The sequence below is a fragment of the Agelaius phoeniceus genome, chromosome 16, assembly GCF_051311805.1.
Source record: "Agelaius phoeniceus isolate bAgePho1 chromosome 16, bAgePho1.hap1, whole genome shotgun sequence".
Lineage (NCBI taxonomy): Eukaryota > Metazoa > Chordata > Aves > Passeriformes > Icteridae > Agelaius > Agelaius phoeniceus.
In genome coordinates, this window is record NC_135280.1 from 15,588,922 (window position 1) to 15,603,102 (window position 14,181).

At 54.9% G+C, this 14,181-nt stretch overlaps 1 protein-coding gene across 1 annotated transcript in view; it reads right to left on the minus strand.

The window, feature by feature from the left end:
- ABCA3 (ATP binding cassette subfamily A member 3) overlaps positions 1-13,822 on the minus strand; it is a 31,834-nt gene extending 18,012 nt beyond the window's left edge. Inside the window, exons 1-9 of the mRNA XM_054643721.2 lie at positions 13,724-13,822; positions 8,761-8,845; positions 5,688-5,952; positions 4,937-5,064; positions 4,690-4,855; positions 2,428-2,687; positions 1,660-1,776; positions 1,021-1,141; positions 22-195 (exon numbers count right to left, since the gene is read on the minus strand). Coding sequence (XP_054499696.2) covers positions 22-195; positions 1,021-1,141; positions 1,660-1,776; positions 2,428-2,687; positions 4,690-4,855; positions 4,937-5,064; positions 5,688-5,952; positions 8,761-8,814 — 1,285 coding nt within the window. The 5' untranslated portion in view covers positions 8,815-8,845; positions 13,724-13,822. The remainder of the gene's footprint in view (positions 1-21; positions 196-1,020; positions 1,142-1,659; positions 1,777-2,427; positions 2,688-4,689; positions 4,856-4,936; positions 5,065-5,687; positions 5,953-8,760; positions 8,846-13,723) is intronic.
- Between the last annotated feature and the right edge of the window lie 359 nt (positions 13,823-14,181).

A 14,181-nucleotide genomic window follows, 5' to 3' on the forward strand; every position in this document is an offset into this window, starting at 1 on the left:
GGAACAGATGGCCCTGCTCACCTTTCCCTTCAAACATGCCGATGAGCTGCGCCCCCATGGCCATGGCCACGTTGGAGATGAGGCAGGATGCCAGCTTCTGGCTGTGGGACATCAGGTCATAGCGGGGCGAGATGAAGAAGTAGGGGATGTAGGAGAAGAAGTAGAGGAAGCCGCCAGCAGCAGCCGCAACGTTTGCTGCCAGCACAGGGAAAAGCAGGAGGGACAATGTCAGGGGATGTCACCCAGCACTGCTCACCAACTCCCCACCCAGGGACGTTCCAGATTTGTGCACTAAGCATGGTTATGTAGGGGCAGCACAAGGACACACACACATCCCAGCAAGGCAGGAGCCTGAACCCGACCCCAGCCCCATAGTGGGCAGCTGCAGAAGCCTCTGCCCATCCCAGAGCAGAATCTGGGGCCAAGCCAGATGAGGCCCTAAGACAGGAGCTTGTCATAGTACCAGGGAATGGTCTGGGTTGGAAGGGGCATTAAAGACCACCTTGTCCCACCCCCTGCCATGGGAAGGGACACCTTCCCCTATTCCAGGTTGCTCCAAACTCCATCCAACCTGGTCTTGAACAGTGCCAGGGATGGGGCAGCCACAGCTTCTCTGGGCACCCTGTGCCAGGGCCTCTCCACCCTCACAGGGAACAATTCCTAATTCCCAATATCCCATCCATCCCTGCCCTCTGGCACTGGGAAGCCATTCCCCCTTGCCCTGTCCCTCCATCCCTTGTCCCCAGTCCCTCTCCAGCTCTCCTGGAGCCCCTTTAGGCCCTGCAAGGGGCTCTGAGGTGTCCCTGGAGCCTTCTCCTCTCCAGGTGAGCACCCCCAGCTCTCCCAGCCTGGCTCCAGAGTAGAGGGGCTCCAGCCCTTGGACCTGCTCTGGTTTGGGAAGCAACGGTACCCACATCCCTTTCCACACACTGTGCAGAAAATGCAGCCAAAAATGGGAAGAAATGCCCCCTCACAAGTCCAAGTGTCAGTAACAAAAGAAGGCAGCTTAGGGGGACTCACCTCGTGAGAAGAAGGTGCTCACCATGAAGTTGAAGGAGATGGAGGAGATGGAGAAGATGGCGAGGAAGGTGAACACCAGGGTGGGGTCACTGTTGGTGAGCACTGCTCCCTGTTCGCTCACCTGCCAAGAAAATCTTGTGAAGCCCAGAGCTGCTGGAGCCAGCTGTGGCTTTAGCAGCACAGACCTGATGTTATCCAAGTGCTGGAGACAAACTCAGATGGGTGAGGACACCCAGAAACTCCCAGACCACTCCAGAGGGAGGAAATACAGACTGCCCTCATGTGATTCAGGATCTAAGGGGCAGGGATACCCTGGCCAACATCCAGAGAGCCCCCTTCTGCTTGCCCTGCTGTGGGCACATGCAGAGGGGAGAGCTCAAGGAGCACCAGAGGCTGTGGGAGCAGGGTAGTCCTGCTCTGCATGCAGTGTCCCTGGAGCTCCAATCCCCACCTCCCTCTGGGGGGAGTGACCCTGCCATGAATGCAACTGTGGGGCAGCACTGCTCATTTCAGTCCGGGAAACCCAAACTCCAGTCTTTGGAGGAGCCCTGGGACACCAGGACAGTCCCATGGCAGAGTGGCCCTGTCATCCCTGTGCCTCACCAGCACAGAGTTTGTGGCCTGGGGACAGACGCTCACCTTGACACAGAAGAGCACGGTGACGAAGAACACGGACACCAGGAGGAAGAGGAAGAACATGAGGAACCAGGCACTCCAGTGCAACCAGTTGCTGAGGCCCATCATGTGCATGTACTCCTGTGGGAGGTCACAGTGTCACCCACAGCTGCACCCACACTCCCGGGGCACAGCCAGGGCAAGGCACAGGTGGCTTCCCCTCGTGGCACAAGCAAAGGTACCAGCAGAGTGGTCCTGCACAGCCACCAGCATGGTGTGGTGTCCCCCACCTCCCCAAACAAGGGCTGCCACCACTGGAGGAGTTCCCAGAGAGCTGAGCTGAGCCCAAACCCAGAGCAGGGTGCCAGTGGTGCCACCAGGGCCACCCAGCACAGGGCAGGACAGCCAATGCCTGGGGAAAGCCAAACCCTGCTGTTGTAAGCATCTGGCCGAGCTCCAGCCGCCCCCACAGCACACGCAAAACGGGTCTCTACATGCAAAAGGCAAAAACAGACTTCAAACAGACTGCACTCTTGAATCCAAAAGCTCTGGAACCCAGACATGTTGCCTCTCTCCCAGCCCTGGAGAAACACCATCCCTGTGGTCCAGGACCCCGGGTTGCATGGCAAGGAGAGCAGGATTAGCAACATTCTTCCCTGGGGCTCGCTAATCCGCTGCCATCCCCCTCTCCTGCTCACTGGCTCTACACCCAGCAGGGATTTTGTTCCTAATTTAAAGACATCATCCATTGGGAAAAGCTGCAGAGGGAGGGGAGCACATCCCAGCTCTCACCTTCAGCTTCTTCTCCTTCTCGTGGACGACGGCGCGGACGATGTTGAGCGAGGTGTAGGTGAAGCTGAGCATGAGCAGCAGGGGCAGCTGGTTCTGGATGGCCAGGAGGAAGAGGTCATTGACGTAGGCTGGGAAGGGGAAGCGCTGCACCACCACGGTGATGTTCTCCAGCAGGCTGGCAGAGCTGGCACTGGCGTGGTACTGCATGATAGCCCTGTCCACCGCGTGCTGCACTGCCAGGAATCCCTCCCGGAGATAACCTGCACAGCAAGAACCACACCAGGAATAGACATGGGGCTGGGGTTTGGAGGGACAAACAGCCTTTGTGGGAAAGATTGCATGGGAAGAGGAACAGGGACTAAAACTGGAGTGCAGAGGAAAAGCAATATAAGCATCACTGTGACACAGGGGGCTGGGGAAGGATTGATACCACAGCAAATTCACTGAATCACTGGTTTAGCTTGGAAGGGACCTTAAAGCTTATCTTGTTCTACATCCTGCCATGGGCAGGGTAACCTTCCACTAGACCAAACCAGGATCTTCCATAACCATCATTTAGGAGAGGCTGCCAGGAAAACTCTGTTCATGGTTGCTGTCCTGCAGTATGGCTGTGACTTTGTAATGGGGAGATTCTCTGTCACCATCAACCACCACAAGTCACTGGGCTTGTGTTATTCCCCCGTTTCTTTGTAAACCAGAAGAATAAGCAATACTACACAGGTTGCAGTCAGAAGAAGTATATCCTGTGACTCACACATGTGGTGTAAACTTTTGTGCATTAGAAAACACTGAAAATATTTAAATTTCCCAACAGCATCTCCCAAGTGGGAAGGGACCCACAAGGATCCTGAGGCCAACTCCTGGCCCTGCACAGACACCCCAACAATCCCACCCTGGGCTTCCCTGGCAGCGCTGTCCAAAGGCTCCTGGAGCTCTGGCAGCCTCGGGGCTGTGCCCATTCCCTGGGGAGCCGGGGCAGTGCCCAGCACCCTCTGGGGGAAGAGCTTTTCCCTAATCTAAACCTCTCTTGACACAGCTTTAGACAACAAAATCAACTTAAAATAGTTTATTTTTAAGTGGAATTGCTGCCAAATGTTACCTGAACAGGAACTTAAATTCTCTTGCAAAACCCCAAATGAACATTTTGAAAGTCAGTGGGCTAAAATGACCCACAGAGAGAGAAGATAACAGTGGAATTATGAGATTGGGAACTTTGTTTGACATTAACTCATGTACTGAGCAAACACTCTGGGGCTCTGCTTTATTTACATACTGTGAGCAAAACCTGTTTGCCCACTTCCTCGCCCTCACTCTCCCTGGACACTGCAATAGAATACAGAGGGAGAAATCCCACTGAGGGAAATATTCCCTCTGCCACCACAGGAGGAGTTCCCAAAAATCCAGTCCTAAGCCAGCAGCAGCTCCAACAATGTCCCTGCTGGCTCATGCTCTGCCAGTGGTTTGGCTGCCCTTAAACACCGCAAACCATAGAACTGCTCTATTTACTTCTCAAGTACTTAAACAGTACAATAAACACGGGGCAGTTTGGATAGTGATATAAAATTTCCATTAAAAATTGAAATGGGAAAAAAATTAAATTTTAAAATGGTTCATGCACATTAAAATTTATTCTTATCCAACCCCGCTCAGCAGAGGTGCCCAGAGGCCAAGCAGTGCCCATGAAGTCACACAATAAAATTTAAATAAAGGATAGCTATAATATAACAAATATAAGAAAATTGTAAATATATTCCAATTACATCTAAGTAATTAATAATAATTCAACAAAATAAAGACATATTAATATATAAATAATAATTAATTATTTATAATTAATATATAAATAAATATTAAGAAGCTCTATAGTAAATCATTAATTAATATTTAAATATTAATTTAAAATTGTGTCATTATTGGATGAATTGTTTATATATGCACAAAACTGAATATAAACATCTATAGAAAAGCATAACCATTTAACTATTTATATATTCATAAAGATTTATATGTAAATTTTAACATTTCAATATATATAAATATTTAATTGCTTGTATATATAAAATAAATATATGCTTATAACAAACAAATATTTAATTGTTCGCTTTATACAGATATAAATTTAATGCTGGTATAAATATAAATCACTACTTCATTATAATTAACTGAATTTAATAATTTCTTTTAGATGAACCTATTTCTCAAAAAGCTCAGAGCCTGCCACGTGCTGTAGGAAGGTGACCCCACGTGCTGGGCCGTGCTCACCTGGTGTGCCCCCATCAGCAAACTTGGCCTCGCGGGGCCCGGGCAGCTGGAAGAGCGGGAAGAGGTAACTGGTGTGCCAGTCCCGGTCCAGGTTGGGGTTCAGCCCCATCTGCTCGCTCCGTGGGGCGTTCCTCGGGCTGTACTTGAAGCGCAGCTCATACTCCACCTGCAGGGAGGGTCGGAGGTGGGTGGGACAGAGCCGGGTGACACCCGGCTGGGGGATGCTGTCCCACCTTCCCTGGCTCACCTGGAGGGGCAGCGGGGCCGAGCTGTGAGGGAAGCGGTGCCGGAACACGACGGCAGCCAGGACGCTGCCCGAGCGGTTGTCCAGCCTGACGTACTCCTCAAAGTCCCGCTCCGAGGGGAAGCCCTGAGCTGTGGGGCAGAAACAGGAGATGCAGGGACAGGGCACAGCAAGGCACCATGCACTGCTGCTCAGCCACCCCCAGGAGCATCGCTGGGTCCAGGACAGGAGGGATGTGCTTGCCTGCTGTCAAACACGGGGGAGTCACACAGGATGCTGCCCTGTATCCGGGCATGAAGACATTCCTCCTCCTTGAGAGCAGGAGTCAGCTTTCCCACAGAAAATTCTAACAGATTGGAACACCGAGTGCTAAAATTTTCTGTGCCAAAAGATTTCCAAAAATACTCTTTCACAGGGAAGTGCTGCCACCTTCTTTAACTGTTTTAGGGTGATATTTTTCAAGACGGAAACTGCAATAAAACGAGACTAAAAAGCAACCCCAAATCCTGTCATTTTACTGAAAAAAACCCAAAAACCATCAAATGGTAGCCTTGAAGTTCAGCAAAAAATGGTGTTCCAGGAGCATGAGGATTCAGAATCAGTCACAGAATGGTTTGAGCTGGAAGGGACATGAAAGACCATCCAGTTCCAGGACCCTGCCATGGGCAGGGACACCTTCCACTGGACTAGGCTGCCCAGAGTACAGACTCACACCAATTTCTGGGGTGGAAGGAGCAGCCCCAGCCCTGCTCACCTCTGATGTTGATGGGCAGAGCTCTCTCCACCGCCTCGGCGATGCTCCGGACGGCGCTGCTGTTGGAGGGGACATAGGCCAGCTCCCAGGGGTTGCTGGCATGCTGGGAGGAGAAGAAGCTGGGCAGGTCATGCACAGACTGGCTGGGGTAGAGGGTGGCGTTGGGGTGGCTGACGGAGTGCACGCGGTGCCGCAGCGCGATCAGGATGGCGGCGAAGAGCAGCGGCAGGCACACCTCGATCAGTGTCACCAGGATCTGCCTCTTCTGCAGGCCAGGGGAAAGAGACAAACATGGGGCAAGGATATAAAATACATTATGTATCTGTATATACACAGACATCTAGATAGCTACCATCAGTGTGTATCTATACACAGATTACCTATAGTACACTCTCTCTCTCTCTCTCTCAAGAGATAAAAATGAAGATGCAAACACAGAAGCTGGATAAGACAGTCATGAGGTTCAGGGCATGAGAACACCAAGAGCAATAGTGTTCTTGCATTCCACAAGGTTTCACAACCTGGGTTTTTCCAGAGGCCAGGAATGACACTGTGCTGGTTCCCACATCCTTTAGGACTCTCTAGCCAAGGGATCCCCTACCCTAAACACTGCTCCAGCTCAAACCAGCCTCCACCAGAGCCTTCCTCACCACACCACTGGCCTGAATGACCCAGGCTTGTGCTCTGCTCCTTCCCTGTGCCTTGGGGCTCTGCCGTGCAGCAACACTGCTGGAACCAGTGCAACTTTTCCTGCTGGAGCTGAGTTGCTCCAGGCAGCTGGACGTTGGATCTGCATCCCAGGATGGGGCCCAGCAGAGCCTCTGGCTACAGGAGGACTACAGCATGCCAAGCACACCCATGGGCATAATACCCAAGCCACTAATGCACTACACACAGTGGCTTTTTTTTTTTCTTCCTTTTTTTTTTTTTTTTTTAATTGAGATTCAAGCAACTGGAGAATGAACTCCAGTGCTGCACTCTGGACCTTCATCCATCAATTCCCCCAGGGCTATCTCTCCTGCACAATGCCTCCTAGCCAGTAACACCCCCCACCAAGACAGGTTCATTAGCATCCAACCCAGGTCAATTAGCATTTCAAACTGGTGTCCCAGGGGAACTGTGGTCATCGAGCAACCTGCTCTAGTGGAAAGTGTCCCTGCCCATGGCAGAGCACCGGGATGGATGGTCCCTTCCAATCCAAACCATTCTGGGATTCTGTGATTTCCTCCTGCAAACCGAGCTGCCTTCACCCCAGGCCAGGCTCAAGAGCAGCACAGCACACTCAGCCTCAGCCACAGCAGTGACAGCTCAGAGATGTCCCTGCCCACAGGGGTTCATGGCTGCTCAGAGCATGTGCCTGGAGCAGCAGCATTAACCTTTTCTGAGGCCTCTGGCTAATTTGGGCTTCACAAGACATGGGGATTTTGCATGCTCCCCCTTTGCCAGGCTGGAAAGAGGAGCACCAAGAGCTTAAGTCTCACAACTTTGCTGTCTCAGCAACTGGATATTATGCAGCAGCTAGTGGGCAGGCTCAGGTGGGCAGAGTCTCCAGTGGGGCAGGTAGGGAGCCCTAAGTGCATCCTGGGAAGGGAGACGGCCCTGCAGGAGCCAGGCTGAACAGGATCTTGGACAGTTTGTCAAGAGATGATAAGGGAACTACCATTACCCTGGCTCTCAGCACCCACTGTCAAAGCCCAAAACACCTCTTGGGGATTCCCCTGGGAGGAAGAGTCTACTCCAGCCACAGCCAGCCCCAGCAGCATGGGCAGGAAGCAGAAGCTTCAGGCAGGCAGGGGAAAAGGAGCTTTCCCAAAGCCACACTCATAAATGCAAACGCTGCAGATGTCTGATGGGTTTATAATGCAGCCCTGGCAGCCCAGCTGCCTCCCACTGATTTACTATGGCACTAAACCGCTCCCTGTCTCCCGGGCTGCCTTCAGAACAGCTCTGCCTCCCTGAACTTGCAGGCTCACACACATTCAACAGCTCTGCAGCAGAAGTCATTCAAGTCTCTATTACAGAGGTGCCAGGGATACTCATCCCTAATCACCACCTCTGCCTGGCCCAAGCAACTCTGGAGAGCCACTGTCCTCTCAGTGGGCTGGGGGTGACTTGGGAGCTGTTTCTTTATCAGGAACAGGACCTTTAGTTGTATCCTGGCACAGCAGACCTGAGTCAGCTTGAGGCCTTGGAAAACACGCTGAGATGTATCCCCACCCTGGAGCACAGCCAGAAAACAACACTTTTCCCCTGCACAGGGGATGGGGGATGCTCCTGGCTGCAAATCAGCCCTGCTGCCAGTCCCTTTTGTCCCCTCAAAGCCCAGTTCCCTGTTCTGTGCCTGCTGGAAGGCCGGGTGCAGCCAGCACTTCCCTCTTCCTTTGGGTTATTTTTACAGCAACGCTGTGCCGAGCTGCAGACGGGTAATTGAAAGCGTAAAGCCAGGCTGCAGCCATCCCTGCTCCCTCTTCTTCCCCCACACTCTGCCAGGGCTGGCTCTGGGTCCCAGCGGAGCCACAGAATCCACCCAGGAACACCTAAAGGGGCTGTGGCCTGGGCCAGCACCAGGCAGGACCTGCCAGCCCTGCGGTCCCCAAATCCCTCAGTACCACCCAGCTGCCATGGTGGGAGGTGGGCTGGCAGTGGCTGCCAGTGGTTTAATATTTTTAAGACCCCTAAAAGCTGCTCCTGAGAGTGGTAGAAAGCAATGAAGGAAAAGAACCCCAGGGCTCCAGTGGGTTTTGGAGGCACCGGGACTTCCAGAGGAGGTTGTGCAATGAGACAGCTCAGAAAACCCCACTGTCACACAGATGGGGCGTGGGTTACCCGGTGCCAGGAGAAGGGAGGGCAGTCTGGGGAGGCCAGGGACAAGGAAACTGAGTACAGAGCACAGCCCATAAGGTCACACAGCCCAGCACAAAACACACCACGTGCACAAATAACCCAGTTTTCCTCCTAGAGATTCCCTGAGTCCACAGGAGAGGTTTCCTGACAAAGCCAGAGGCTGGGCAAGCTCTGATGTACCCCCATTTAGCAGTGCCAGAAGCAGCCCCCGGGTGCAGTGCCAGCCTACCTGCAGGATGTAGTTCTTCCAGAGCAGCAGCCTGAACTGCCTAAGCAGAACCATCCTCCCATCAGAAGGGGCCCAGCGCAGGACCCTGGAGGAGAGAGAGAAGAGAGCTGTGAGTGCCAGCTGCTGGTGGAGCTGGGCAGCAGGAGGGCAGCATCCCACACCTCACACAGCCCAGGGCAGCTCTCTGCTCCCAGCCTGGAGCCACAGAAGCTGGCATCACCCCAAAAATAACCATTGTGCTCCCTCTCCTAAGAGTAAGTGCCCCTGGTTTCTGGCATGGCTGTTCCCAGAGATGGAAGCTGCTGTTTCAGTACCAACCCTGGGTCCTTCCCAGCAGCAGGCAGCAACAGCCTTCCTCGAACTGCAGGAGCACAGGGTTACAGAACCACAAACACCGGCCCCAGGAAGGCCGTCAAACTCCTGGCAGCCTATTATTTTGGGATGGGTGGAGATTCCAAGCTGTGCCTCCACCTCCTGCCGTGTGAGGAGTTGGTTCTGCAACACTGGGTGCTTTCCCAGCAGAAACTCTGCTGCGAGAGGCAAGGATGAGAAAAGGGCAAGGGAAGCACAAGAGAAGGTCAGCGCTCGAGAATGATCCCCCGCTGCCTCCTCCCCCTCTCGGGAAGCATCCGCCATCCCTTCAAGTTGTTTGTGTCTCCATTTGCAGTGGCATTTCCTGACAGAGCACTGCTATCCCACCAGGACGCTGGCTGGGATTTTGGGCTTGCAGAGCAGCACAGAGAAGGAAGGGGCAGCCCTGGCACCAGCAGAGGCTCCTGCCCGCACTGCCGGACTCTGGGCAGCCCCCACCGAGCAGTGCCAGCCTCTGAGCATGGCAAACCCTGACAGGATCACAGTGGGCAGCTGTGGGGTCAGCTCTGAGCCAGTGCTCCAAAGCCTGGCAGCACTGAAAGTGCCATGGGGACACAGACGGGCACAGAACCCACGGGCAATGCCCTGGCAGGTGCCCCACAGCACGTTCTCCAGCCCTGGTTGGGATGGTATCAGCTCCCTGGATGCAGCTGGCACCCAGCAAGCTCAGCAGGGGTTTCAGGGTGCCCCAGTGAGAGGAGGGAGGTTGCTGACCCACCCTGCCAACCTTGGCTTCCGGGCAGGTGAACACACACAGCGAGCACAGCTCCAGTGGCAACAGAGCTGCAGCAACAGCAACCCGAGACACGCAGGGCACAGCAGCAACACCCACCTGCCTCACCTGCTCTCTGCCAGCAGCTCCTTGAGCTCTCCAGGAGCCTTCTCCGGCCTTGGCACACACCTTCCAGCCCCAACCCTAAACCCAGGAGCCTTCTCCTGCCCTGGCACACACCTTCCCAGGCTCAACGCTAAACCAGGAGCCTTCTCCTAGCTTTGCAAGCACCTTCCCAGCCCCAATGCTAAACTCAGATGTGTTCTCAGAGCACAAAAAACCCACCAGCTCTTTGCCACTCCATGCACAGAAGACAGATTCCCACAACAGCAGGGACATCTGTGTTCAAGGATCTTTCTCTAGGCAGGAAAAAGCAGAAATCTTATGCTTCAGCCCCATGAAGTCCACCAGAACCCCGCCCAGAGCAAGCAGGAAAGGAATAGCAATGGGGACTTGGCAAAGGCACCTTCAAGCACCTCACAAAGTGCCTTGTCTCCAGCTGACCTCTGGTCCAGATGTGGCCAGGCTGTGCCCCAGGATCCCTTAGCAGCTCCCCAGGCCCACACACACCCACCCCACACAGCAGCATCTGAAGTGCCCCAGATAAGCCCCCCCACCCCCAAGCAGAAACCTTTGTTCTGCACCCCCTTGAGGGAATCCAGAGCAAACCAAGGGAATCCAAGTTGTGGCTCACTTTAAAGGATGAATGCTGCAGATCAGGCAGGAGCAGCTGCTGCCCTTGCAGAGATCCCAAATCCTGCTCGTCCTGCCACACCCTCCAACTCAAGCTGCCCCCCCGACTGCCCCCAGCTGCTGCTGGGAAAATGTCAAGCAGCTCTTGGGTAATACAAACACTGTACAAAGACTGAAAACTGCATTATTGCCAATAAATATTTTTCAAGTTTTTAAGTGTTCCAAGAAAACTCGTTCTGGACCTTTCGCTTGCTGGAGATGAGAGGAGGAAGAAGCTAAGCTACAAAAGTTCTTACTGGATTTGGGAGCAAAAATGGTTTTCCAGGCTCTAGTATCCAAAGCACGAATTTTTTTTGCAACCCAAAAGAGAAAACCTGTTTTGGAAGGTGCTGCCTGGATCAGCCCTGAGATGTCCATGATCAGAGGACAGGACAGGTCCCAGGTCCATGTCTGGGCCCATCTTCGGCAGTTAGGGAGGGCTGAGTGCCACAGGTGGATGATGACCTTGGAGGCAACAAGGTGCCTTGCTGGGCAGCACATTGGGCTGTCCCTGCCAGAGATGCTCCTGCCTGACCTCAAGCACGACAAGATAAGACTGAATTTCCCACCAAGAGGCAGGGCCAAAGATCTGGGAGGAGAGAGAGGCGACCACCACCAGCTTCAGGGAGAGCAACCCAGCTCCTCTCCCTGCTGAGGAGTTCCTCCCTTCCCAGTTCCTCCTTTCCTCCTCCCTGGAGGAAGGGTCTCCTGAACACATGAGTGCGGACACACCCTCACCATCCTCAGGGAGGTCAGGGAGGAAGGAGACACTCCTGCCTGCCCATAGCCTGCATGAGTGGATACAAGACTGGTCCTCACCACTGGTCCCCACCAGCCCCTGCCGCAGTACCAAGCTGTGCCGGGTAACGTGGTGGCACCAGCTGCCAGCCTGGACCAGAGCTGTTCTGCCAGTGGATTTAGATGAGGACAGGCTGAGCATTGGCAGCAATCAAGGCCACAGCATCCCACCTCCTGACCCACTTCCACACCGCCTCGTTGCTGGGAGGTGGCTGTGCCCAGCCACCGCCTCAGCGGAAAGGGCCGAGCAAAGGCCATGTGCTCCCGGGAGCCTGCAGTTATTTTAGAGCACACACCACATTTCTGCTCTTCTGATGTCCCGTTCCCATAGAAACCAGCCCTGCAAATGGCAGACGTTGCCTTTTTTAATATAAACCCGGTGTTTCTTCTTGCTGGTTGACAGAGACACCGTGTCACCCCTACAAGATGAGCTGCCAGGTGCCTGCACCTTCGCAGCTGTGCCCGGGGTGGTGGCATCACACACCTGGCCAGGGCTGTCAGTCTCTGGGTAGTTTCCACACTGTCACTGGAGCAGGAAATTCCTCTCTGCTCCCCACAGTGTCTGTGTTGGAAATTATTCAGCCATAGCAGGGCAAGGACTTTTTATGGCCACTGTTTACAGGAAGAGTGAGTGATTTCCAAGGCGGGTGCATCTAGAGAGTCCCAGGTCCTGCAAAGAGCAACCAGGGCCAGCAGCCCCCAGACCAGCCATGAGTGTTCAGTAACACACAGCTCTCACTGCTGGGCTGTCTTCACCTTCTCAGTGTTCACAGAGTTCTGGGAGTCACAGCAGAGTGAGACCATAAAAACCTCACCTTGGTTGTGAAAACAGTAATAAAACTTTCTAAGAGGCTGTAAGGTTGGTGGGGTGTTGGGTGCAGCAGGGACCAGTGACCTCACAGCCCTCTACAAACCCAACACCAAGTGTCCGACACATAAGATATGTGAGTCTGGGTTTGACCCAGACAGGAACTTCAGGCCTTGAAATAAAGAAGAAAGCTGAGGCTAGATCCTGTTTGCAGAATGAGAGATTGGCTTGTGCCCAGCTGCTGCCCTGCAATGGGAGTGGGTCCGTGGGCATAGGGAGCCTGATGGGCTCCATGGTTGCGTCTGTAACTGCCTTTGTGCTGGGGCAGCAGCAGGAGAGAGGGGAGGAAACTGCTGCAAGAGCTGGTCATCCCCTTTGCCTTAAAAACAACATCACTGGTTTGCCCAGTGAGTTTGCAGTTGCTCATAAAAAGACAAACTCTGCAAACTCACTGGCCTCATGAATTTAGCAAGAACAAGGGCTGGAGCCCAACACAGGGGTTTCTCATGGACCCTTGTACAGCCCTGCTCCTGCCCTGCAGTTCTCAGTGGCTGGGCAGGACAGGCCACCTGGGCAGCTGTGAGCAGAGGATAGGGAGATCCCTTCTGCTTCTACTTGTTTTGAACATTTCCAGGGATGGGGGCTCCACCACACTCCTGGGCAGCCTGTTCCAGTGTCTGACGACCCTTTCCGTGAAGAAATTTTCCCAATATCCAACCTAAACTTGCCGTGGCACAACCTGAAGCTGTTCTCTCTTGTTCCATCACTTGTTCCCATGGAGCAGAGTCCAACCCCCACTGCGGCTGCATTCTCCCGTCAGGGAGTTGTGGACTGAGAAGGTCTCTCCTGAGCCTCCTTTTCTTCAGGCTGAGCCCCCCCAGTTGCTCCTCATTAGACTTGTGCTCCAGACCCTTCCCCAGATCCGTTTCCTTCCCCCGAAACGCTCCAGCCCATCAAGGTCTGTCTTGGCATGAGAGACTTTCTCATTCCGAGCCAGGGCCCGGGGCGCAGAGGGGCCGGCAGATGCCCACTCGGTCCCCGCAGCCCCGTGTCCGTTCTCGGCAGGGAGGGGCGGCCCGGACTCCCCCGGGATGCCGGCGGGTCCCAGCCAGGCGCATCCCCCGAGCGCGGCCGAGCATCCCCGCGTGGCGCCGCCTCCATCCCGCGCCTCCATCCGCCGCAGCCTACGGGGGACGCGACCCTTGCGGGCCCGCGCAGGAGCCGCCGCCGGCATGGAGCCCGAGCGGCGCCGGAGCGCGGAGGCGGCGGCGGGAGGAGCCGGCCAAGGGCCCCGGAGCTGCCGCAGCTCCGGGCGGGGCCGCCCCAACGAGCGGACAAGAGGCCGCGGCCCCACGCATCCCCCGTCCGGCCCGACCCCCCCGCTACTGCTACCATCACCCCCCGATGCTCATCACCCCCCGGCGCCCACCATCCCCCGTGCCGCCGCCGGTTCCGGCACCCATCGCCCCCCGCTCACTCACCGGGCCGGGCGGCTCCGGCTGCGGCTCCGGCTCCTGCTCCGTGCGGCCCCGCCCGCGCCCGCCGCGGGACCGCGGCACCGCGCACGCGCCGGGGGCGGGACCCGAGTGGGGCGGGACCGTGGGAGGGTGAGGAAGAGAGAGAGAGAGTGTGTGTATGTGTGCGTGTGTGTGTGTGTATGTGTGCGTGTGTGTGTGCGCGCACCCATCCAGTGTGAGTGCACACCTGGGCGTTCCACAGCTGTGTGCAAATGCACTAGGCATTGCCCGTGTGCCAGGTGTGGGACACAACACAAATTCACATGTGCCCAATGTGCCCACTTAGACATTCGAGTGTGTGCAGGGCTGTGTGTGTGTGTGTGTAGGGCTGTGTGTGTGTGTGTGTGTGTGTGTGTGTGTAGGGCTCTGTGTGTGTGTGTGTGTGTGTAGGGCTGTGTGTGTAGGGCTCTGTGTGTGTGTGT